This window comes from Eretmochelys imbricata, chromosome 18, assembly GCF_965152235.1.
Source record: "Eretmochelys imbricata isolate rEreImb1 chromosome 18, rEreImb1.hap1, whole genome shotgun sequence".
Taxonomy (NCBI): domain Eukaryota; kingdom Metazoa; phylum Chordata; order Testudines; family Cheloniidae; genus Eretmochelys; species Eretmochelys imbricata.
Genome location: NC_135589.1, coordinates 12,608,166 through 12,635,176, shown reverse-complemented (window position 1 = coordinate 12,635,176; position 27,011 = coordinate 12,608,166). Strand labels below are relative to the sequence as shown.

Genomic DNA, 27,011 nt, shown 5'->3' with positions numbered 1-27,011 from the left:
CCTACACACAGTCTGACCACAGAGAGGGCAGAGCCATGCTCACAGACCTGGAAAGAGGGTAAACAAACACAGCACGTGACTCAAAGCTGGCTTGATGTTGCTATCCTGGCAATTCTCCCAGCAATTACTGCACATGCCCCTTCCCCCACCCGCTCCCCAACCATAGATCCAAGGCTGCTGCTGGTCTTATTGGGTGTTTTGTTGCTGCTACTGATCTCATGTTGCATGGACAACCTCAGAGACAGAGACAGACTGACAGACAGCATTCCCTATTTTCAGGCAAAATTTATAACATAGCTAAATTTATCTTCTTGGCAACGCTGGTGTAAATCTGAACTCCTCTGACTTTAGCTGAGCCAGATCCTGCTCTTGGTTACACTGGTGTAAATCTGGAGTAAACCCACTGATTTAAATTAAGCTAGATTCTGCTCTCAGTTATAGTGGTGCGTACCTGGAATAACACCACTGAGTTCAGCAGGGTTAGGCTATTGTAACTGGGAACAGAATTTGACTCCAATAGTTCCAAATTGTATCTCCCCCTCTTCCCAGGACATGGAGAAAGCAGATGATCTGTTTCATGATGGAGTTCTGTAGGCTGTATCCCTTGACAGTAAGGACAGGCAATGGGATCTGGCAGTTCATGTTCACCCCGTTTACCTGATAGTTGCACTCCGGATCGAGGCAGTGGTAATGTTCCCGGTACTGGTATGCACAGTGTATGTGTCCGCAGTGCTGACTCCCAGAGAACCTGGCAACACAGGCAAGAAAAAGAATGAAACTGATGCTCTTTGAGGATGGTAACTGCAAATCAAGGTGCAAGTGAAACAAGTATGGCCTTCCCCCTGTCCTCCTGCAGCGCGGTCTACACTTATCCATCACCAGAGTGTACCGAGGAGACAAAGATTCCTATTCTTTCGGCCCCCAGGGGAAATGCAATTCTTCAGTGCTACTGAGCTGAAGGAAAGAGGGTCCCCTTCCAGTCAGAAGCCCCATTTCTAACGAGGTTTTATATCATTACATCCCAAGCCAATATGATTGCTCAGCTCTTTGAAATTGACCTTATTCTCATCCCGCCCGATTGGATCATTCCTGAGTGTGGTGAGCGTCTTGCTGCTACTCCCAAAATGCAGGGATGCAAAGTCTTGACACATCATTTTCCAAGAAATCACAGAAGATCTCAGACACAAAGTCCATTGGAACCTGATCAATATTTCCCCTCCACCCGTAGCTAAACATCCTTCCCCCACTGTCCCATTCCTGAGTCGAGGACCAGAATCTAGGACATCAGATCGAGGGAGCCGCAGTTGGAGCCATGAAGAAAGCACTACCACAGTATTCTCAGGCAAAAGCCAGCACACCAGAATAAGGTGCAAAAGAAAACAGAGGAGAAGGCCTGAGGGCTGCAGAAAGGTTGCAGATGGGTGTGCGGTTCTCGGCTCCTTTGGAGCAGAAAGACTAAAGGATTGCAAAGGCCACTTGTTGCAGCAGGAGAGAGATGGGGAATAAGCTGTAATGTGCCATATTTGCATTTCAATTAAGCAGGGTGCCAGCAGCTGCTTTTCCGCTACACCATAAAAAAAAGGTGATTTTTTCTTCTGCCTCACTGAGAGTTGAAGAGCGGCATACTTGAAATTAGAGTGTCTCACGGCGGCACAAAACAAGATAATAAATGGGGGTTACTTACACTTTTGGAAGGGGGAAGAGAGAAACACGCGATTTTCCTTCTGCAGGCTCATCTCTAGGGGGCAAATCCTGCCTCCTCTGTGCCCACAGAGAGCCCAAGGAGAAACGAAACCGGTGCTCTGAGTGTGTTTAATGACCCTGCCCCACTGTCTGGGGGACTGAAGTCCTCTCTCTACAGAACAGGGCAGCAGCACTGCAAGCTTCCCCCAAGCACTGTGCTCCAGTCTGTTGTCCTGGAGGAGGCCCTCCCCAGGGGTAAGATAGAAGTATCCATGGCCCAGTCAGTCCTTGGCCTCTGCTGAGACTGCCAACACAAAGCGGGGGATGGTAGGTGTAGGTTTTGTGACACTTGCCATGGAATAAGGCCCACCAATTCCTATCACAGGAGTCACAGAACAGTCGTCACAGAGCAACAGCTCCCAGTCAATACCTGGGCAGGATTTGAACCTGTGACTTTGCAGAGAGAGGCTGCTCAGCTGACTACCAGCCCTGAGCCACACACCCTCCATTCCCACCTTCTGTGACTCAAACAAGGCTGTTCCTCTCCTTGGTAATTGGTCACTCTGGAGTTTCTGTTTGGGCATGAGAGGAGAGATGGTCCTAGCCAAAGCTTTAAAGGCACAATCCCAGTCTGGCCTACTGAAGTCATAGAATCCTAGAAATGTCGGACTGGAAGGCACCTTGAGAAGTCATCGAGTCCAGCCGCCTGCACTGAGACAAGCAAATCTAGACCATCCCTGACAGGTGTTTGTCCAACCTGTTCTTAAAAACCTCCAGTGATGGGGATTCCTTGGAACCTCCCTTGGAAGCCTATTCCAGAGCTTACCTACCCTTAGAGTTAGAAAGTTTTTCCTAACATCTAACCTAAATCTCCCTGGCTGCAGATTAACCCCATTACTTCTTGTCCTACTCTTCACTGGACACAGAGAACAATTGATCACCTCTTTATAACAGCCCTATTGAAGATTATTATCAGGTCCCCCTCAGCCTTCTTTTCTCAAGACTAGATATGCCTTGTTTTCTTTAACCTTTCTGCATACGTCAGGTTTTCTAATCCTTTTATCATTTTTGTGGCTCTCTCCCAGACTCTCTCCAATTTATCCACATCTTTCCCAAAGTGTGGCACCCAGAACTGGACTCAGCGATGCCAAGTACAGTGGAACAATTACCTCCCGTGTCTTACACACGATACTCCTGTTAAGGCACCTCAGAATATTAGCCTTTTTCGCAACTGCATCACACTGTTGACTCATCAATTTGTGATCTACTAGAACCCCCAGATCTTTTCCAGCAGTACTACCACCTCGCCAGTCATTCCCCATTCTGTAGATGTGCATTTGATTTTTCCTTCCTAAGCACAGGACACTTTGCACTTATCTTTATTGCAGTTCAGTGGACTCTCCCAGGGTGCCCTGGGCAATGGCCCCAGGCGCGAAACTTGCCACATGATGTGATATGTGAGGGAAGAGAAGTCTGATGCCAGAGTCCATTTTGGGTGGCAAGTGCATCAGCTGGCTCCCAGGAGGGGAGAGAGAACTGCATAGTGACACTGTCAGAGGGAAAAGCTGAGGATGAGCTTGTACATGGGGGATGGTAAAGATGGGAACTCTCAAAGAGCCTGGGGAAAGCAAGGGTGAAAAACCCACCCATGGGGAGGGAAGAAGAAAATGGAGACGGGGAGAGCTGCTGGTATGGGTGCAGTGACTCGATATGAAAAAAATTGGGTGCATAGTCATGAGCTTAAGATGCCGTTTGGGTGTCACAACAGATGACGAGTCAGAGTATTAACGGGGTACTGGGTCCAGCGGGCACTTGCTGTAGGATGGATTGGCTACACCAAAAGGGAAGGGAGTAAATGGCTGAGGGATGCATAGAGTTGTGGACCTCTCTGCTCTCACAACTGCTGTGCTGCCACTTTAAACTGGTGTCCTGTTGGAATCCCAGGGGCACCAGGGTTGCTGCACAGCACAGGCGGCTGTGGCTTTGAGACACAGAGGATTGGGTACACATGCCAGAGCTGTCAGTGGGTAAAGCTAGCTTGCAGAAGGAAAGGGGCAGGTGTCTGAGGAGGGAAAGAAGCCCCTCCAGAAGCCAGAATAATAGAAGGAAGATGCAGCCTGAGTATGTGGCAAGGTCAGCAGGGAGGAGGTAATCTACAGAATGAAACAAGGAATGCAGAAGTCTAAAGGAAAGAGAAGAGAGAGGAGGAAACCTCTAGGGAGGTTTCTTCTCCCCACCTCACTTCACAGGGCAATACAGTCGCTCAGGATGGGGAACATTGCTAAGATGCCCCAGGCTGCAAGTGCAACAAGACTGGGAAGTAAGCAAAGGACAGGGAGTGCTCTCCTCTCCTGGGAGTCTCTGGCACCAGGGCTTAGCTGAGACATGGCAGAGACAGAAAATCAATTGGGGGGTAAATCCAAGGGTTTTTAGAGGAGGGAAAAGGGAGGTGTCAGGGAGAGTGAGACCAGAAATGCTGAATGGACTCCAGGTGGGCGACATTTGTTCTGGCTCCAGTTGTTCCCACAAATGAACTATGAAGCGTTGGATGTGGCTGGGCAACGGGATGAGGCAACAGCCCAAAATCAGACTGTGAATGACTAGCAAGTAGGAGATTACCCTTTGCTTGGGGCTGGTGTGGAAGCCAGGAGTGTCTCAGCGTGTGGTGATGAAGTGATAAGATGGAGGGTAGTTATGCCATGAAGGCTAGTTTTGAGTAAGCCTCTCTCAATAATGATGGCTGAAGAACAGCTGGCCATCATGGACAGAGAAGGGAAACAAGAAAGGAGGAGAGAGACTAAAACATGGATGTCCCATTAAATAAAATGCCTGCATCTAGGTAGGGTAAGAGAACACATTTCTTTGAGGAAAAATTAATATGATTCCTAATATTCCTAATTATGTGTCTGGAACCTAGATATTACAGTGATGAGAGCTTAAGAAATGTCATATGATTGATGGATAGATAGATATATTGATCAATCACAGGCTCTCAATCTGGAGGTCAGGACCCCCGTAGTGGGTCTCAATCAGATCCAGGGGGTCACAAGCACCCTCTCTTTATGTATGGCTAGATTGAACGGGGAGGAGGAGTGTCACATGATGGAAAAAGTTAAGAGTCAGTGGATTAGATAGATACCAGTACAGAGAATGTCTACCATAGATGGGGGGAGGGATAGCTCAGTGGTTTGAGCACTGGCCTGCTAAACCCAGGGTTGTGAGTTCAATCCTCGAGGGGTCCTTTTGGGATCTGGGGCAAAAATTGGAGATTGGTCCTGCTTTGAGCAGGAGGGAGTTGGACTAGATGACCTCCTGAGGTCCCTTCCAACCCTGATATTCTATGATTCTATACCTTAGACAGCTGGACAGACTGATGGGTAGATATAGATACAACAGGTAGACAGGTAGAAAAAAATACCTGAGATAAATCAGATAAGATACTTGTAGACAAACCTGTACAGAAGATACTTGTAATTCTACAGGTAAATTACACAGACAGCTGAAAGACTGTCCTGTGGACATGTCTCCTCTCAGTCACAACAGAACGGATCACTACCTATCATTAGCAATCGCATAGCATCCCTGTGGCAGCTACAGCAATTGCTTCCACAGAAAAGTAGCATTAGGAGGGTACACATGTATTTTGGGCTGTCTTTTAGTGCAAGTTAGTAGTGGGAAATAAGTAGGAACAGCCAGCACCAAGTGACACAGCCAGCTCTCTGCAGACCACCAGCAGCTGCTCCACAGACTACAATTGAGCACATAAGAAAGAAAGAAAGAAAGATCTGCAATCGGCAATAAGGGAAGAGCTGGAAAAGGGATAATCAAGACAATGAATTTTACTGAGCATATTGTGGAGGAACTTGGAAGAGCTGGAGAGCTTGAAATGGATAAAGCAGCAGAGGGAAGGGGACTCAGAAAGGAAACATTCAAAGATAAATTACCATCTGCTCAAGGGTTCCACATGTCACCCAGCACTAAAAAGACTAGGACTGCACATGAGAAAAGGCATGAGAGAGAAGCAAGAAAGGGCAGATAGGAATGAAGGATAAAACAAAGGGATAGGTAGGATGGAGGAGGGGGTGCAGGAGGGAATGATAAGGGGACAGGATAGGAGGAGGGATAAAAGAACCAAAAGTTTCAGATTGCCAGACCATGCAGCAAAGCTGAGTTGGAGGATGAAAGGGAGCCGGGGCAAAGAGCAGTAATAAATAAGGCATTTCTGAAGTACCATAAGGAAGAGGAGGTCAATTGTGGAGACAGCAGGGCCTTCAGGAGATGGAAAGGGGACTTAATTGACAGAGGAGATAGACACTGCTAAAAAATTAAATGACTTCCTTGCCTCAGCATTCACAAAGGGAGATGGGGACAGATGCCAGAAACAGACATGCCTTTCCCAGGGGATGGAGAAGAAATACTGCAGAAAATCAGGATCACGCCAGAACAGGTGATTGAGAAATTGGAACAAACCTTAGCAGCAGTGGAGAAACAAACCAAAAGGCAAACAATGATGCTGGGCTGCATAAACAAAGGCATGGAACAGGAAGGAGAAGAAATGAGGCCAACCCTATCTAAATGGGACTTGCCAGACTAGGACTGGAAAGGTGACTGCAGACCTGTCCACCTTGTCATTACACATGAACTGCTGCAACAGATCAGGCCCATAGGTCCATCCAGTCCAGAGTCCTGTCTCTGACAGTGGCTAGCGCCAGTAGCTTCAGAGGAAGGTGTAGGAAACACCACAGTTATAGGATACCCTGCTCACGGGGAAGATTTCCTCCCAGCCCTGTTGGTGAGATGGGAAAGGGAGACCAAAGGATAATGAGCGAGATGCAGGCCGGGAGAAGCCAATCTGCACTGTGGGGCAGAGAGGAGATGAAGACGGGACCTCACTGAGATTCACGCACTTCACAAGTGAACAGAGCTGCCCACGAGGTTATTTGAACAACAACCAGGGATGCTGAGTAAGGCTAAGGAAAGGGCAAGGCCCTAAAGGAATCCCACATCTGGCACGAGTAACTAGAGGCAGCGACAGGAGGAACTCTTGGGCTCAGCTTTACGAGAAGGAGCCAGACAAGTGCTGTAGTAATACTGGGGATGGCACTTCAGACTCCAGGCCTCCTTCCACCCTGGAGTTAATTACGCTACAGAAGTGTGTTTGTGTGTGTATGGAGGTGTCTGAAATAGGGGGAAGGGACGTGGAGAGTGTGGGGTGGGAAACTCATTGAATAACTGGGCTCTTTTTGGGAAGGTCGAGGCATGGCACTCTGAGGTACAGTGTGTTTTGGGGTCTCTGTTTTGTGGAATGAGGGCTAAGTGGACAGACAGGCAGAACTGTCGCTATGTTTCAATATTAAAAGGTTAGGCTCCTAAAGGGTTATATTCATCCTCTGCTTTTTCTGACACTTGCAACAGTTCAAAGCAATTAATTTTTAACGCACAGCATCTGTTTAGTTTTTCAAAACAGGAAAGCTTACACACCACACACTAACTTACACGCACACTCATGCACACACACACACGTACACACTTGCTAAGTGATACGCACTCAACCCCTGCTAATTTACAAGAGCACACATACATTTAAAACACACTCATATCCACATGCACACGCATACAATTCCATGCACACTGACGTGCAAACACACATATGCACAGGTATGCACTCACAGTCACAATTCCACGCACACCTATCTGCAAACAGATGCACTTTGCGCACACAGATACATATGCACACACATGTTCTTCCCCCCCCCTTTTTGTTTCACTCCCTTGTTCAGCGGGAGCCAGTCCCAGATCTGGCAGGAGCTAGCAAGAAACACCAAGATAAATAAATAATAATAAAAATAATAAATAAAGTCATCAGTGTGCTTAGTGAGTGTTTACAGACTCATTACCCTGTAACGATGATGTGACAGGAGGAGGAAAAAACCCCACCTCAATTAAAAGGCAGGGGGATACCCACAGAAATAAATATTTAAGTAAGAGCTGCCAGAAGTACCATCTGCTCAGGCACTAATAAATAAAAGAAAAGAAAAGAAAAAGGAAAGAAAAGACCACAGAAAAAAAATTATAAATATACGATAGGAAAAAGACCAACCCAGCCCAAACTAGGTAAGTATGTGGTTTTCTTTTGTTGTGTGAGACAATGGATTATCCCTGGGCAGCTTTTGGCAATGGCTTTGGCAAACTCATTAAGCTAATTGTGCAGCAAAGACACACTGTCCTCCCCCCTCACTTATTTTAAAGTTTTAAACAGTTTTTAAAACCACGTGTAAATTAAAGGGAAGTGGCCGGGCTGCCAACGGGCAGCTTGCGAAGCTTTTTGTGCAGGAAGTGGTGTCCCAAAGCTGTCTTCTAGGCCTCCCTGGTGAACTGTCTGAGCCTGGGGAAAAAGGGGATGAGGAGGGGAGGTGTTTAAAGGGGTCCTTTGCTTGTGAGAGAAGCCGGGGATAAAGGGATGAATTCTCTCTGCTAAACCAGTGCAACCACACTGTTCTCCACGGAGCGTAGCCAAGAGGAGCTCTGTCTCCAGCTTCTTACTGTCCCCTCAATGCTCCACAGCTGCTGGCAGCGACAGAGGATGGAGGTTTGGTACCCAGGGAAGGAGCCAATTTCAGCTCTCATCAGCCCCCCTCTGCCTCTATCTAGGCAAACCTGGGCCTAAAACTCTGACCAGGTACCCAGTTCTCCCTAGAGCAAGTGAGCAGCCAGAGGCATTGCTGCTGGGGGACTGTGACTTGGTAATGGACTTGTCTTTTTCTGTCTTCCTTCTCGCCTTCCCTACTGCCCCTCTCACCTCCTACACCAGGGGTTAAGGTAATGGAGATCGGGGGAGCACACCTCACCTTCTTCTCCCAGGGCTGGGGGAGCAGTCCTCCCCCACAGCTCTCCCTCTTCCTCAGCTGAAGGGAGAGCTCCCCATTCCTGCTTAACCACACCCATGGCTCACCCCAGGGAGCCTCCCTGCAGGCTCGATACCCTGGCACTGACAGGAGCAAACTTTTTGCTTTAATTTCTTGAGGTGAGGTTGGTTTGCCTGCTTTCCCTGAAGGATGTCAATTCTTATGCCACTCAAGGCCCTCTGCTTTCAGATCTAGCTCCCTGGCAGCAGAGGGGGAGGAGTCATCAGGCTTGGGTCAGGGGCTGATGGCACTGTTTAGGGCCAAGGATAGCATAGGCAGGTGCTGTGCAAACATTCCCTCCAGCTCTGCCAATGTCATTCACTTCTGATCTGCACCAGCTCCCTCTGCTATTCCAGCCCTGGGTTTCCCTGCAAAGCTCTGCCAATGCCCCTCACTCCTGTCCTGAAGCCCCCCTTCCTGTTCCAGACCAGAGCCTGTGCACAGCTCTGGCACACTGCTCCATCCTGCACCCTCATCCAGTGCTGGGTTTCTCTTGTGAAGAAGCTGCCACACAAGGCACTGGGTTAAGGCCCAACCTCTGCCCCGAAACACTTCTCCACTCTCTATGGGGTTAGCTAAGGAGTGTGGGGAGAAGAGAGCTCTCATGGGGTGGAGCCTTGGTTTGTTCTCAGCTCCCTGCATGCCTCCCCCAGCTACTACTGTCCAGAGGGGGGAACAGAGTCAGTGTGGATGTCGGAGGGAAATGGAAGACTCAGTGTCCATGACTGGTTTATACATTTCACCCGGACAGACAGACGAGACCCCACCCCCTCCATCCCATGCCCCCTCCCACCCAGCCTCCTCCCCAAGAAAGCCAAGGGATTTGCCTACCTGGCAATATATTTCTGGTAAATATTTACATCTTCGGTGACAGCTGGTTTGTCAGTGGGTAATCCGTTCCTAATGAGAAACACACAGGGCAGAGCTGGTTAGCAGGCAGTGTCAGGGCACAGTCCAAGCTCCTTGTCTCTCAGGCAGCACTGAGTGTGCCAGGGAAGAGGGCTCTGGGAACAGTAAGCAGCAGAGATATATGCCTGTGTAACCTCCCCCCATGCCCGTGTGCCCTCTCTTTCTTGGGGCACTGGACTCCTGCTAATGTAATCCACCTACCTCCCTTCCTGCAGGTCTCCTCTCCCCAGGGCTCGATTTCATTTCCTGAAGGGGCTAAGAAGACCTACCCTTAAATTATGCTCTTATAAACATCACATAGGCACCACTGGCTCTGTCTACACAAAACCAGTGGCTGAGTCAAAACACGGACCGCCCCAGCTCTGTTACAACAAGGCTCCAGTTTGTAAAGCAGGGAGACCTCAAAGACGTACTCCAACTGCGGAACCGCTGGAGAGCACGTGATTCTAGCACTGATCAGGGCACCGCGAGCACCGGTCTGCACTACAGAACGGATCCATGCTGTGACCATTTGAGAGGGTGCATTTATAACCTGGACTCCACACATTGGCTTTCACTGCATTCTCCACACATCCTGCCAGTAGCCCTGACAGCCCTCTTTGTCATGGGGCACCCAAACTCAATCACACCAGTTGCGCCGCAGATGTAGCTTTGTAATTAAAAATCAAACCCAAACTGCACCCAGGCATCACATTCGCTCCAACAGGCATCTTCCTTAAAACGTGGCCAGAAAGTACGTCTTGGTGGATGTTCTCCAGCAACAGAGAGAAAAAGTCACAGAACAGACCCACAGGCCTGGGCCCCAGCCTGCTAAAAACATGACGGCTGGTCTTAGAGAACTGGCTGATGAGAGAGTGGACTGCAATTGGACTTCCTCCTGCCTCCTTGGGCCCCTGATGGATGCATGGCAGCTCTGCATCTTGGTTAAACCAGGACACCTATAACTTGCACCGCGGTCATTTGAAGTCAGTACATGAGTTTCGCCCATGTTAACAGCATTAGGGGTTATAGAGTTCACCCCCTTGGCTTGTGTGTGTATGTGTGACAGCGAGGGGGTGATTCCCACGAGGGCGTTTGGTCCTGGAGGGGATTCTGAATGGAAGCCCAGGTCCCAGGTCACGTAATTAGCACCATCCTCACTAGCTCAGTTAATATTCTGTCTCCTGCACCCCTCTCAGCTCCTTGGGAGACTGCTCTGGATGCTTCACAGCCATCCTTCAAACCAACACAGGGACAGCACAGTTTGGGGGAGTCCCCAAGCTGGGAAGTGCAGCTCAGTCCCCTGCTGCGGTTGTGGGGGATAGAGGCTGTATTAGCATCCGAGGGACACTGAGCCAGAGCATGCCAAAATTTGGAGTGTGTCAACATCCCATCTACGTGGCAGGGCTGCCTCAGGGAAAGGCAGAATGCTGGCACCCACCAAGCCTCGGTTACCCACAGGTGTGGTCAGCTGATGGGTGAGGGAGAAGCCTGATATTACTACTGGTGAGTGTCCATTTCAGCTGCCATATGTGTCGAGACCAGAGGACAGAGAACTACCTCTACTCTGGTGGAAGTGGGTTCCCCAGGGAACGTACCTAGTGGGCACCAATTAGAGCCCTGAAGGAGGAGGAATCACAACCCCATGGAAACACCACCCCAAGCTACAAAGGATTAAATGCAGGCACGTGTGTGTGTGAGAGAGAGCAGCTGGGAAGAAGCCTCAGTGCAAACCCCACTGCCAGCTGCACCCCTGTCAGCATTTCCCACCTCCCCCAGCCCCAGGAAGTCCTGTGGTTAGAGAAAGGATCATTGAGCCATTGTGAACCCCATCCGCCGCAGAAATGAAAGAGTGAGAGGGTGAGAGAAAGGAAATAAAACCGGGATCCTAAGGAGAAGCAAAAGCAAAGCAGGGTTGGTGAGCAGCCCCTGGGTGCAGCTCCAGAATGCCCAACACACATGGGTGTGGGAGCAGAGATATCAAAGGGGTGTCCGGGTGTCCTTGAGACTCTTGATTGGCTTCCTCTGTCAAGGAGCCGCAGACCTGGGGATTGATCATGATAAGGTGCTGTGCATATATACATATTTATAATCCAGTGTTCATAACAACAGCCACCCCTACCTGCCGTCTGGAGCAAGAGACACCAATGAACCCAGGAGAGAGAGAGAGCGAGTGAGAGCTCAGTAACGAGGCATTTACAACAGGCTCTTGGCACAGCTGGGAGACTTGCACCACGGGGGCAGGCGTGGGCTCCACAGCACAGCCAGCAGAGTGGATAATGCTATCATCTAATGAAACAATGTGCCACAAAACAGACAGGGCATTTTGGGGTGGTTAAAGGGCTCCCCAGATTGGGGGCCGGGTGAATTTAGCTGCAACTGATAACAAACCTTTGCCCTTTTCCATACACTTAAACCATAGGAACCGAAAGCTGTTTGCAGACAGTAATGTATTAATCTGTGCCACACAGGAGATAGATATCATTACCCCTGCCTTACACACAGGGAAACTGAGGCATAGGGGAGGGTGACTTGCTTGAGATTGCATAGCGCAACTTTGTCATACTCAGGGAAACAACTCAAGTCTCCTGGCTCCAGGCCTATACACTGACCACAAGATCAGCCTTCCTCTCTACAGGGATGAGGCAGCTGGGTGGACTCAATAGGATCTATCATCCCACAACACGTGGCACGTAGGTGCTGGCCCTGCTACCAATGACCCAAGGGGACTCCTGGCTGACAAAAAACAGACCGATGCACTGAACAGGCTGTACAGACACAGGAGCTGACATCAGGAAGTCAATCAGAAAAGTCCCAACTGAGTTCCACAACCCAAAGCTATTGGTGCTTAAACCAGTGGAAAGGCAGGAGGGCCAGAAAGCAGGGGCCTCTCCCCTCAGCTGCCACAGAGGTCTCTGTGGTGAATATGTGTGAGCAAAACCAGGCAACCGTGATAAAGGGTGACAATAGCTATCTCACGCAAAAAATATTTCAGGCCTCAACAAGGCGCCAAGTGAGAGGCAAGAGAATCCAGACCAAGGAACAAGGAAATGGAGCAAACAACGCCCCTTCCTCCTTATTTGCACCCAGAGATTTTGAGATTCAAGGTCAGAAGGGACCATTAGATCATCTAGTCTGACCCCATGTACCAGGGCGGTAGAGTTTCCATTGCAGAAACAGCCTGTCTAAACTCTACACGTGGCCACAATCATGTGCTCCTCTTCTCCACATGATCTTGGTGTGTGGTAAAGAACAGGATTATCAGACACGTAGATGAACACTATATTTTGGGGAAGAGTCAACATGGCTTTTGTAAAGGGGAATCATGTCTCACCAATCTATTAGACAAGGGTGGTGGTCCGGTGGATATAATGCACTTGGACTTTCAGAGAGCTTTTGACAATGTCCCACACCAAAGGCTCTTAAGCAAAGTAAGCAGTCATGGGATAAGAGGGAAGGTCCTTTCATGGATCAGTAATTGGTCAAAAGATAACAAACAAAGAGTAGGAATAAATGGTTAATTTTCATAGTGGAGAGAGGTAAATAATGGGGTCCCCCAAGGATCTGCACATGGAACCAGTGCTGTTCAACATACTCATAAATGATCTGGAAAAAGGGGTGAACAGTGCAGTGGCAAAGTTTGCAGATGATACAAAATTACTCAAGATAGCTAGGTCCAAAGCTGACTGTGAAGCATTACAAAGGGATCTCACAAAATCGGGTGACTGGGCAACAAAATGGCAGATGAAATTCAGTGTTGTGTAATATACATTGGAAAACATAACCCCAACTCTACATACAAAATGATGGGGTCTAAATTAGCTGTTACCACTCAAGAAAGAGATTGTGGCCTCATCGTAGACAGTTCTCTGAAAACATCCACTCAATGTGCAGCGGCAGACAAAAAAGCTAACAATGTTAGGAACCATTAGGAAAAGGATAGATATTAAGAGAAAAAATATTATAATACCATGATATAAATCTATGGTATGCCCACAGCTTGAATACTGTTGGCCTACCTCAAAAAAAAAAAAAGAATCGGAAAAAGTACAGAAAAGGGCAATAAAAATGAGGAGGGGCATAGAGCAGCGTCCATATGAGGAGAGAGTAAAAAGACTGGGACTGTTCATCTTAGAAAAGAGACTAAGGGGGGATATGATAAAGGTTTATACAATCATGAATGGTGTGGAGAAAGTGAAAAAGGAAATGTTATTTCCCCCTTCACCTAACACAAGAACTAGGCGTCACCCAATGAAATTAATAGGAAACAGGTTTAAAACAAACATAAGAAAGTACTTCACACAATGCTCAGTCTACCTGTGGAACTCCTTGCCAGGGGATATTGTGAAAGCCAAAAGTATAACTGGGTTCAAAAAAGAATTAGAGAATTTCATGGAGGATAGGGTCCATGAATAGCTATTAGCCAAGATGATCAGGGATGCACCCCCATGCTCTGGGAGTCCCTAAACTTCAGACTGCCAGGAGCTTGGACTAGATGACAGGGGATGGATCACTTGTGAATTGTCCTGTTCTGTTCATTCCCTCTGAAGCATCTGGCACTGGCCATTGTTGAAAGACAGGTTACTGGACTAAGTGAACCTTTGTTCTGACCCAGTATGACCATTCTTATGTTCTTATATGTGAGGTCTTGGAGAAGGAGGAGCAAATGTGGATGTTGAGCCATTTTTCATTGACTGAATGCTGGGGAAAATTGCCAGATTGATGGGAGAGCCCAAGGCTTGTTTATGCACAGAAGATTAGTGGGAGCTGTACTAGTTTCGCCCTCAATGCCCAGCCAATGTACTTCAGCCCTTACCTCGAGGGGTCACCTCTCGGGCTGTGTCTATACCAGGATTCCCCACCGTTGTTTCTATCATTCCAGTGGCACCGCCTGGAACCTAGCACAGACAAGCCTCCAAGCAGCCTCTGGTGTTTTAAGTGCTATGGCACCTAACCCTACTCAGAGCAGGTCTACACAACATGGTTTTTAAGGTGCTTGGGCACCTTGTCTACACTGGTGTCTTCCCCAGTGCTACCGCCTGTGGAGCTGCACCAGTGGTAGCAAAAGTAAAAACAATCCTAGTACAGACAAAGCCTTTGGATTTCTTCATAGCTCATTCAATTCCTGGCCCCTGTGCAGAGTGCCAACAAGGCAGGGGGTGGCTACTGGTGCCAACTGGGGCAGTGGGTTTGTCAGACATGGCACGTGAATCTCCCTGCCAAAGCTGAGAAGAAGTTTTACTGAACCATGTCCATCTATGTAAGAAATGGGTCAGATTGAAAAGATACATGTAAGTGAAGTCAATGGGAGTTACGCAACTGACCTCAAGATCGCTGGAAGATGGTTGAAAGAGCCAGCAGTACTGGTGTATATGTGATTGACGGTGAAGAAGACAACATGGTTAACGAGTTCGTATATCTCAGAAGCACAATGACTGCTGATGGCCAACCCCATAAGTAGGTGAAAGCAAGAACTGGGAAGGAAAGTGGAGCTTTTCTGAGAATGGCAAATGTTTGGAAAAATAGAGAGATTTACACAAGGACCAAGATAAGGTTATACAATGTCACTGTAATATCCATATTGTTATATGCTTCCAAAACTTGGCAAATGCTAGAAGCCCAAAACAAGAATCTTAACACATCCCATCAGAGATGCTTGCAGAGAATACTTGGGGTTTGCTGGTGGGATAAAGTAACCAGTGCTGATGTGTTATAAAGGACTGACCAGCAAACAATGATTCAAGAAAGAAGGCTGAAGTGGTTTGGACATGTAAACGTGTCAAAAAACGGTGTTCCTAGACAAGCCTTTGACAGGATACCACTTGGTGGAAGATGGAGAAGAGGAGAAGAGATGACCTATAATAAAACCATTGAGAAATATGTTGCTATCTTGGAAACAGATTACAACAGAGCAAGAAACGTGGCATTAGACAGATGGAGGTGGAAACACTGGGTTGCCTCATGTGTCATACAGCACAGGAACATCTAATCTAATCATCAAATCGCTGACTTCAATGGGAAAAGAATTGGGCCCTAATCCAGGCAGGGCTGGTTGTTTAGGAGATTTGGAAGACAGAGAGAAAGAAAGCAGCCAGGATTCTGACCTGTGCGTATTGACAGCAGCTCTTCTCTCTGCATCTTGTTTCCACAGACATGTCCTGAGGGGACGGTGGGATCTGTGCATGGCTATCAGAGCTGATGGGCTCAGGAAGGCTAGAACCCCATCAATGCTGGGGATTGTTCCTCACACCCCCATAATTGAACTTTTCCTTGCTTAGAATCAGAGGTGTTAACAATGAGGAGGGCCAATCAGACAACTAATCCATATCCCAGACATTGCAGGCTGAGTTCCTAGATTTAAAAGTCCTGAACAACAGGATTTCCACCATTTCCCTTGGGAGACTGTTCCACAGCCTAGTAACTCTCACTAACATGCTCTGCTAAGCTTTCATGGCTTCCTACATCTTTGCTTTAAGGTCCTGGGCTCCAGAACTCAGCTCCTGGCTTCAGCTGCTGATGCCGGCTTTGCCCAATGGCAGTGGTTTTCAAACTTTTAGGTTGCATAGCCCTTTCTGAATAGTGTAGTCTACTGCACACCCCCATCTGAGATCAGGTCATAATATACTGATGAAAACAGAAAGAAAAGGTCTATAAGGGATATTATCCGCCATTACAGGATTTTTCTTGCATACCCCCTGACGAGAGCTCACATACCCCAGTCTGAAAACCACTGCTCTATGGGAACTGGTGAACTGATCACCCCAGCACTTTTCTCTACTGTATTCCCAGGTCCAATGCAGGCCCAATAGCTTAGGCTCAGGATGGGAATGGGACTGTGAGAACCAAGAAGGTGCTCATGCCCGGCTTCAGCCATTAGCCAGAATTTGAATCAAAAAGCTCCTACTGAAGAAATCAAGGGGAGGACAGTGTCACAGGAGAGCAAACCTCCTTTTAAACTGCCCCCTGCAATCGAGTTTGTTTCCCTGACAAGTGCAAAGAAGAGAAAAATAGGAGGAGACTTACTTGACTGTAGAGACCGTCCCAGTCGTGATGGAGTCTGTCTTGGAGAAGGTCGACTTCAGGTACTCAGGGGTGTTGAACGGCAAGGAGACAGGCTGCTCAGGCCCAGCCACTGGAGCGCTGCTGGGGGTACTGGCGAGAGGGTTGGGTGCCAGGCTGGGTGTTGGAGCCTTGACTGGAGTGAGCTTCTGGATGTTCCTCACATCGTACTTGGAAGGCCGGCCCACCTTGCCTGTCTTGAAGGCAATGGCCCCACCCATGTCTGGGCTGCCCTCGCCGGGCTTAAAGAGATGCAAGTACTTGACGTTCTCCAGGTCATACTTGGAGGCCTTCTTGTAGGTGTTGCCGTTCTGGGGCCTGATGCTCTCACCCGTCTTCAGCTTCTGGATGAAGAAGTCGTACTTGGAGGCCCGTGACATCAGGCCCTGCATCTGGGAGCTGCTCGGAGAGGGCAAGGGCAGTATGGTGGCTTTGGTCTCTGTTAGCAGGGTGGCATCTGGCCCCGGCAGTGCTCGGATGGGTTGTGTCAGCACTGATGAAGGCTCCTTGCCCAGCTTGGAGCTCAGCTCCTCCGACTTGGCTGGGTGGATGGGCCAAGAGAGCTGCTCGCCGGCCTTGAGCTTGCGGATATACTCCTCGTACTTGGAGAAGCGGGCTCGCTTGCTCATGGCGTCCTCGCCAGGGAGGGAGGCAGTGGCAGAGGAGGCCTCTGAGGTAGCAGCATTCAGCTTGTCGAAGCTGATCTTGCGGGTCAGCTCATCCCGCATGTTCTGGTCGTTGTAGCCAAACATGCCCAGGAATTCATTCATGGTGGTGGCAGCGTAATCGCGCAGGGACGAAGCTTCCCCTACAGAGAGACGGAGGGACAAAGAGTCACGCAAGGGGTGGATTCTCCTCTTTTCCCGTATCAGTGTCGGCAGTGGGAAGGGGGGGGAAGAGGGGAATATGATCTACTGACGTTTGGCTCACTTGTTAGGTTTTACGACTCTTAAATTAATTTGTTTTTTAAAAAAAAAGTAATTAATACTGGGGTAAAATAAAAAGAGTTCATCAATGCCAGGAAAATCAATTTCCTAAATGTTCTAGCCGATGGCTTTTCAGTACATTAAACAAAGTTTCATAAATGTCTCTGCACTCTTGCCTTGGCCTAATATGAAGAAAAAGTAATTTTACTGAAAGTGAGGCCAGTGCCAATATGCCAGGGTTGTGCAACTCCGTCCCAGTGGGTGGGGGGGCAGCATATGTTTGGAGGGGGGTAAGGGGAGGGGGGAAGGCAGCGTGTGTTTGGGGCAAGGTGGAGTGGGGAAAAGGAGGGGGTAGGAGGCATGAGCAGAGAGTGGCAGAGGTGTGGAGATGAGGGGGTGAGAGAGAAAATGAAGAGGGGCGGGGGGGAGTGAAGGTAAGACAAGAAGGGTAAGGGAAGGTTGGGAAGGAAGAGAGAGAGGAGCAGGCTGTGGGGAGGGGGGGTGAATCTCCATGGCAGCGATTCTCTATCTATTTACCATTGTGGGCCACATATGCAGCTCTCTATGTGTTATGTGGGTGACAGCCACACATTATATATACTACCCATATGGCCTTGAGGATGTCACGTGGGCTGCAGCTGTGTGCTGATTGGGCCGCAGGTTGTGAACCACTGATCCATGGCCATTCCAACCCTGCCATTGTTTTTCTAAAGTCTCTTTTCAGTGAAGCTCCTCTTATGCATTTCCCTCTGAGGCCTGATGGGCAGGAGGGGAGCCCCTACTGACCCCCAAAGGCATTAAAGTTCAGGAAAGAGAGCTGTATCCCTGCTATGAGCACCCATAACCCCCACACTGCCCTAGGGAAGCAGGCTGTGCTGTCCCAAGGATACGCAAACTGGGTGGAGGAGGGTTGTTTCTCCCTGGGATGTGGGCTGACTGCGGTGGGGAGGGCTGTTCTGCCTGGGTGGGGGCTGGAGGTGAGGGCTGTTCTCCCTGGGGGTGTGCTAAGGAGAGTGGGGAGGGCTGTTCTCCCTGGAGCTCCCTTCCTCCCGCACTCACTCCCTCAGGCAGTTTTGCTGGTCACCAGGAGGGGAAGAACACGGATCTGGAGGTCACCCAATATCAGTGTAAAGGAGGAAATAAAGATTGCTCTGACGTGCCAGCTCGGACTCATTTAGGCTTCAGTCTGACACAGCGTTCCTCCTCCTTCTCCTCTCCCTCTCGCTTTCTCCTGCAGAGTGAAGATTTACTGTGTGCAGGAGTCCTTCAAACCTCCCTCGTCATCTTTCCCAATCACTCACTCTAACTCTTGTGGGCGAGCACCATCTTTCATAGGGAGGGGGAGGGCCAGCGAGGGCAGGTACAGCAGTAGCAGGAAGGGGGTTCCTGACACGGAGAAGCCACAATGGTTTTGATGCGCAGAGAGAATTAGTGCTGCCTTGTAAGACGTCCGGAAAGGAAGAGATCTGAGAGAGGAAGGAGAGGAAGAGCGAGAGCTCGACAGATCCCAGGGGTTAAAATGGATCCCTGGGATCCAAGGATCTGACAGACAGCTGTGCCACACACACATGCACAAATGCTCCTGAACACACTGTCCTGACCAACAAGCAGACTCCTAGGTCCAGTCTTGACTCCCCAGCTGTTTGCTTCAGCAAGGGTGTGCAGGGGAAGAGACACCCGGAGAAGACAGGACCCTGCAATGGGCACTTAAAACTTCTGCAGGGCCAACATCAGTGATGCCCAATGCAGCCAGGCACATGGGGCATAAACCCTGCTGCAGTGCTGGCCTGTGTACCCGGCACATGGCCATGGAATTGCCGAAGTCCCACTGACACAGGGCATGAGGCTAATGCTTGCAGCAAAGGTCTGAGGAGGTGCCTGCTAAGCTAGGATATAGAATTCAGGACAGTAGCACTCAGAGTTGGTCGTGCACACTGCTCCTTTCCACGGCTAAGCACCAGTGTCTTGGATCCAAAGACCACGTGCTCCTACCTGTACTATACCCAGACACCAGGAATAAGAGCAGATGACCAAACAGTCACACACCAGGAGTGCAATTTCCCTCCAGCAGGATGGTCAGGCCTCTATGTGCTGTCCCTAAGTGGCATGCCAGCCCTCAAATAGCCATGTGAATTTCCCAGTGTCAGTCTAGGCAAGTGCCTGAATGCAGAACCGGGCCCCCTTACTTAGGCACCCGTGTTTGATACCTATGCTCAGAAAATGATACATCACAAGGGAAGAAAGGGACAAAAACCCTCAGGAAACTAGGGCTCCTTTCTCAGGGGTGGGGTCTTTTAACTTCCCCCTTTCCCACCCTCCCTTGGCCCCTCACCACTCTGGGATCCCAAGGGCATCACCTTTCACTTACACATGACGAGGCATTAAAGCATTTCCTGCTGCTTTAACGCTTTTCACCCTTTTGCTGCCTTTCCCTCTTCTCCACCCCCGCCCCAGTGTAACCCTATAGCCCCAATGGAAGTGATTAATCCCATAAAATCCCCCCTGGGTCTAAGGTTTTCCTGTTCCTGCTAAATCTGTCTCCCCTCTTCTGCTTTTCATCTCTCTTTGGACCTGTAAAGTGATCCCTGGTCTCCCTCATGATCCCCCAGACTCCCAGGCCTGGAGAAACCCCATCCACCCCAAGTCTAACTGCAAGGGGGAAAGGGCAGCATGGAAGGGATCTGAAAGGAAATTAAACCCGCAAGTGATTGCTGGCTTTAATGGCTGCCCTGGAAGGCAGGGCCAGGTGGTCCCTACCCCTGCTCTTGAAGAGTCGGGATGACCTGCATTCATCAGAACCTTGCTGTGCCCATCACCCGCGTGTGCATGCGTACATGCATACACAGAAAAATCCTACAGAAGCCACCACAGGTGGGAGACTAAGTTGTGGTTTAGGTAAAATCCACAAAACCTTTGCCCCATCTCAGGGCAGAACTGATAGAGAGATCAAAGAGGTGAGAAACAGCCCCCCTTCCTTCCGCCCCAGCTGCACCTCCTTGCCCTGGGCTGCCCAATTCCCAGCCTGAAGCACAAGCAGAGCAAAGCAAGCAGCAGCTGGGAGACCCAACTTTTGGATTCCACATTCTACGTCAACTTTGCAGCTCCCAGGCTGGCTCAGACCCTGCACAGATTAACACCCAAAATACAAAATGACTGGGAGGGGGGCTCTCAGGGCTTTTCCAAACCTGACAGAGTCTGGGGCGGAGCTCAGGTCCCAGGGAGGATTACAGCAGCCCCGTCTCATTTGACCTGAACTGGCTGTTCACCCCCAGTCCAACAAGCCACGGCCTCCACTTTGCTTCTCCTTTGATCAAATCAGTACTGGATGATCACATTAAAGGTTCTGGGAGACCAACCATCCTAGTGGCCTCTCTTTATCCCCGACAAGGCAGATCTCAGGCAAAGCAGGGCAGGTTTCTTCTGCACTCTGCCCAGCCGGCGTGCCTTGACCCAGACCTGCAGGTGCACCCACGAGAGACAGTCCCCAAAGCCCAGCAAGCCCCTGGCTTCTGTGCTGTGGTTACTGAGATGGAGGTATGTGAGAGCCCGCTGTGGCGGCTGCAGCATGGACACCTGGCCTGCTGGGAGACCCACCCACTTTATTTCACACAAACCACCAAAGAGCCACGAGCTGGGAACTATTTTGTTGAACTACAGACCTAGAGGCCAACAGATGCATTATCCTGATTCCAATTCACTGAGCCACCTGGTCCCCCATTCCTGACAGTGGGGCGGGTGCAGCTGGTGGGAATGAACCCTTGCAGAGAGGATATTGCACTGAGGCTGTGCTCCTCCCTGATAGTTGCTGAACCCCCTGTGCCCCTGGCAGCACGGTCCCTGGGTCTGCCTCTCCCACTGCCGCTGCTCTCCATTTGTGGGCATTGCCAAAGAGCAGAGATCTGTGTGTCTCGGAGCAGCTATTGTATCACGAAGGATCCGGAGCAAGCAAAAAAAAAAAAGGGGGGGGGGGCTAAAAATAGCCCGCAGCAGCACACTATATATGGAAGGAAAAGCAAAACAGCCCAAATGGAGCGCAAGGTCTGGACACCGGGGGATGGGGCGTCCCAGATGGGGCTTCATCCATTGTCCTGGCCAGGAGGGGAAATCACGCCAATTTGGGGGATACAGGGTAAAGAAGCGAGAAACTGGGCACTGGTGCAGGTCCCTGAAATGCTTCTTAGTGCGGGAGGTTCTCCAGGAAATTATAAGTGGGGAGGAAACCTCTTTATGGGAGGGAATGGGGGAAGAAGAGGAGACGTTCACCTTCTGATGGATGGAGCAGGCTTAATAAATAAAGCAAACAAACAAATAAATAGATAAATGAAAGAAACTTTGAAAGCTCAGTGAGGAAAAGGCTCTGGGTGACTATCCCTACTGTCCTACTGTGGGGCAGATTGTAAGACCGGTGTGTGTACGACCGTGTAGGAGATCTGAGTGAGTGTGTATAAAAGTATGTGTAGGGAAGCATGCATCAGTCCGGGTGTAAGGATTGTGGATGTGTGAGAACGAAGGAGTGAGCATGTTTGTGTGTTGGTGACAGTTTCTGTCACCCGTCTCCGGACAAACACCCGCTTTTCAGATTTGGTACATGCTCCCTGTCTGTGAGAGATGGGAAGACACACAAGGTGAGGCTGGAAGTTGACTCGCATTCAGACCAGCTCTTGTCAATCTCCTGTGTCTGAGGAGGGAACCAGGCAGAGAACAAGACTGTTCCTCCACAGGGGATTCCACCTTTCTTTGTGTCTCCTGGGCTGAGTCCCATCTTACTTCTGAGTCTGGGGGCTTGAAAAGCTGGCCCTGAATGCTGACGCTCAGGCCAGTCCTCAGCAAGCTCTCTGCATACTCCACTCAATCCATTCTGATAAGGTTTTTGATTCTGGGCAGCAGAAAGAAATCCCCTGGAGAAGGTGTCAAGGTGCAAATTGGCAGAGACTGCAGGATCAGATCCTAGGAGAGTTTAGTGGAAGATGTGAATGAGGGAGGGAGGAAGGAGCTCTGCTGAAAGGTCTCTAGGTAGTTATCTGGAGGCCATATAAACTAGGTGAATGCCCTGACAAGCCACAACCCTGGAGCTACAATCCTGCCTCCCATTCCCCTGCTCATAGGCCACACAGCTGCTTTTTCAAGCCACAGGGCCAAATTCTTCCCTGGTGTCAGCAACTGCAGCCCCATCTAAGTCAATGGGAGTTGCACCCTGTTACACCAGGTCTGAATACCAGTGTGGACAAGCCCAGAATTTACAAGTGGATTGGCTTAAATGAAGAGAGAAAACGAGGAGAACTCAGTCCTTCCCAAAGAAAGAAATCCTCACCCAGTGGTTTACAGGGAGATGTCAGGGGCACATTTCCAACAGGACTCTCAAAACATGTGCATGAAACCTGCATGTGCCTCTGTTTGTGTGTCCAACGCCTATGGCTGCTCCTGCCCTTCGGGCACTGTATGTGCTGTTAGCTTGCAAACTCGTGGCCTGCTTGCTCACAATAACTGCATGCATTTGAGTGTGATCCTTTGATGCTCTGGACCTAAAAAGGCACATGGCCGGCAACCCTCTCTCTTCTTACCACTGGCTTCTTTTTAGTTCCCAAAGGTTGGCCACATACTTCTATTTTCTCCCTTTCCCCTACCCCATTTGGCTTTTTTGCAAATCCGAGCTGCAAACGGTGAGGGGGAGGGGCAAAGAAGGGGAATTAAACCAAACTACGAACCGAGTCCAGGCGCAATCACCTTGTGTCTGGGAACGACAAGGGCTTTCCTATCAAAGGAAACTGAAGGTCACACTTTTCCTCATTGATCTTGCAATGTTTGTTAATTACTCTGTCACTGATGTGGCGAAGGATAATTAAACAGCTCTGTTTATATCTTATATGCATAATTATGTGCGCTGCCACTGAACTCGCAAAGACTAGAGAATGTGCCTCTCCAGAAGGGGAATGGACAGACGGAGATGAGCTTGGGCTGCATTATTAGCAGGAGGAGGAAAACACACGGCACACACAAAAGAAGGAAAGTTTGATGGATTTGCAAAGTGCTCAGAAGGGGGAGGTGTGATCTTTCTATCAAGAGATTCAACCCAAGTGGGTGACAGATCTAGATCTCAGCAGGAGGGGCCCACTCTACACTGGGGAATTCAATCAGCCCTGAGCTTCCATCCACACTTGCACTTAAATGGCCCTGAATGTTGATCTGGAGACACTGGCCTCCCCAGTAATGAAGTAATTCATCTTGGGCTTCCCCCCAGCACACACATACAGGCCACCAGTGCCTCTTGATAAATTCAACCTGAGCCAAATCTGACCCTGAATTTCTCTGTGTCAGGAGTAAACTAAAATTCTAAAACTGCATGTAACCATGGGGGGGAAACACCCCTGGAAGGGGTAATACACCAATCAGAATTCAGGCACTAGTGTGCTTGGGAGTTAGGGGCAGACAGGAGAGCCTGAGGGCTTGGGAATTCATCGATTCTCTGAGTCATGAGTATGGTTCCCTGATTGCAGCGAGTGTTACCACAGAGTACAGGGTGACCAGATGTCCTGATTTTATAGGGACAGTCCCGATATTCAAGGCTTTGTCTTATACAGGCGCCTATTACTCCCCACCCCCTGTCCCAATTTTTCACATCTGGTCACCCTAACAGGGTATAAAGAGCAGGACAGAGCTCTTCACAAAGCACCTTACAAAGGACTGGAGTAAGATGGCATCACCACTCCGGGGGTAAACCCCGGACTCCCCTCAGCCTGTCTGGCTAGGATAACCTTGGAAGCGAGGAAAGAACCTGGATGTGCAGTGTGTCTGTTATATGGCTGGATTTAATATCAATAGAGGGGATGTTGACAGTAATAAATTAGTCAATCACAGAAAGAAAGAAAGAAAGAAAGAAAGAAAGAAAGAAAGAAATTAGGAGAAATCTGGTTTCTTTACAGAACTAAACAAAGCTGTGGAGGATTGTGGTGTCCCAGTCGGAAGGGTTGTTTGTCACTGGGCCAGCGGCAGTGCTGTTCCACTGGAAGAGAGGGCAGGGAGTCCTCTCTGAGAGCTCTCCCGGCGATAAAAAAAACAAACCCACCCCAAACGAGTGGTGATAGCTTTATCCCACTCCTGGTGACAAAGCACTGTCTATACTGGCGCTTTTCAGCGCTAAAACTTTTGAGGCTCGTGGGTGTGTTTTTTCACACCCCTGAACGACTAAAGTTTTAGTGCTGAAAGTGGCAGTGTAGACACAGCCTTACACTCGGTTCTAATCGCCCAGCTAATCTGCCCACACCATTCCTTCATTCACCTGGACTCTTACACCCAGAGTTGCTGCCTTCAATCTGCACACACAGGCATAAACAAACAGGCACAGCAGCCAAGCACTTGCATGGACACATGCAACCTATATGCACACACACAAAAACATGTGCAGCATTCACACACAAACACAGACACACCATATATACATAAATGTGAACACATGCAACAAACATGTACGTGCACACAAACTTATGTGCAACAGACACAATTATTGTGAAGGCAGCAGTCACATAACTAGACACACACACACAAACACAGCAGCCCTTCTGTTCATCCAAGCCTATGGTCTAACCATCCATATTCCTGTCCTGTTCTTCTTTCCTGCTCATCCTTTAGTCAGCAAATTGCCTTCCTCACAGCTGAGTCTTCCTCATTGCACACCCTCTTCCTCCTCCTGTTTCACTCACTTTCCCTCACTGTAGGCTCCTCTTCTGCTTCCTGTCTCACCCTACAACAACCTCACCTCCAGTTTCCTGGACATCCCTGTGCACTCATCCCACTTCCTTAGGCTCAGCTAGCTAGGCACCAAATCCAACCAAGGAGGCAAAGCAAGCCCTTCCCCTCTCTGGCCCAGGCCTGTGCTCTCCTCTTGCTGCCTCACCAACAAGGACACAGTGCCACATGTGGCCTCCGTGTCTATTTCAGGGGGACTGGTGGACAGCTTTTAGCACTGGCAGCACCTTTCCACAATGAGCTCTCATCCCTTGACACACAGCATCCCTTCAGTTTCACTGCCTGGTACACGAGAGAGCGCCTGCGAGGTGTGTTCCAGGGAAGCTCTGAGTCTGTACCCAGCTGGGGTAGGATGGGCAATATATCGTTCCAAGAAATACCAGCTTCTTCTCAGCCCTTGTCTCCCGCAATTAGACTCTGTTCTTAGAATTAATTACCATTGTGGAAGATGCAGCATGTGGGTGCGTGCGAGCACTTGTGTGCTTACACAAACCTGCCTGCCATATCCTGGGGAGCGCGCAGGCAAGTGTGTATATAAATACACTGAGAGTATACTGGAGGTTCGGCTAGGAGAGCAGCTTGGGCCTTGCCCTCCACCGGGAAACCTGAACATGAAACATAGTGACAAATGCCTTTATCTTCATCTAAATTATATATAGGGATCTGTGGAGCGGGAGATGGATCCAACCAGATAAAGGGGTCTGTGGGGTGGGAGCCACCCAGATAAAGAAATCTGGGGGTGGGATATGTAATCCACTCGTTGAAGGAATCTGGGGGTGGGATTTGGGATCTACCCAGATGAAGGAATCCCCAGAAGGGGTTCCAGGGCAGTGGGACTTCAAGGGCAGCTCCCAGCTGTAAATCACAGAGCAGCCCGCCCACTGCAGTGGAGAACTTAGGGGCTCTGAAAGTGTCGCTCACTCCTCTGCTCTGGTAGTCAAGTTTACCCAATGGATGTAGGGCAACTGAGGTGACTCACACTGCCCTGCCTAAAATGTTGGTCTCAGGACTCCATTGTGCAGGGTGGTAGATGGGGCAATGACTTACCTGAGGCAGCTCCTCCAGCCAGCTTGGAGCCCGTCTGGCCGCTGGAGGGTCGGTAACTTTCATCCTTGGAGGCAGGCCCATCCGAATCCCTGTCGTCCGGGAAGCTGCCATCTGCCTCGTCCCCATTATCTTCTTCATCGCTGCAGCCCTTGGGCTGTATCATGTAAACCCCTTCGGGGGGCACCTCCACGCTCTCGGCGGCCTTACATTCCTTGCCCTCTGCTCGGCCCAGCAGGGTCTCGTCATTGTACTCCCCGTTCACCCACTTCTCAATCACCTCCCTCCGCTTGTCCTCCTCTATCTTCTGAACACGGTTAAGTCCATCAGAAAATTTGGCCCCCAGCTCCTTGGTCTCAGGCTGGGGCGGTTCCTTATTGCCGCTTTCCCTCTGGGGACCCTTGTCCAACCGCACCTGTTCCGATCCCCCATGATCAAAGACCACCTGGCGGCTGAGCTTGGCACAGATCGCATTTAGCTTCAGGCCGCCTTTGCGCTTGGCAGCCATCTTGGATTTTCCTGAGGTTGCGTCAGTGCATATACTTCTTTCAGCTGGAAAGAGACAGAGGGAGAAATAAACAGCATTAAAAGGAAAGCTCTGCCATTCAGAAATTCAAACCCCATTTACAAACATCTGACCCCACCCAGCTGCCTTAAAACACTGCCAGCCAGTGTTACCCTCTGAAAGAAGGAACTGCAATGAACTCCTGATGCCTTGTGGAGGACCTGTGTCTCAGGGAGTGTAATGTGGAGTTCACCCACA

At 49.6% G+C, this 27,011-nt stretch overlaps 1 protein-coding gene across 1 annotated transcript in view; it reads right to left on the bottom strand.

Moving 5' to 3' along the window:
• The window catches only part of CASZ1 (castor zinc finger 1), a 53,722-nt gene extending 26,951 nt beyond the window's left edge, over positions 1-26,771 (bottom strand). Inside the window, exons 1-4 of the mRNA XM_077837441.1 lie at positions 26,252-26,771; positions 16,500-17,343; positions 9,420-9,488; positions 658-748 (exon numbers count right to left, since the gene is read on the bottom strand). Of these exons, the coding sequence (XP_077693567.1) occupies positions 658-748; positions 9,420-9,488; positions 16,500-17,343; positions 26,252-26,756 (1,509 nt within the window). The 5' untranslated portion in view covers positions 26,757-26,771. The remainder of the gene's footprint in view (positions 1-657; positions 749-9,419; positions 9,489-16,499; positions 17,344-26,251) is intronic.
• Positions 26,772-27,011: the final 240 nt, after the last annotated feature.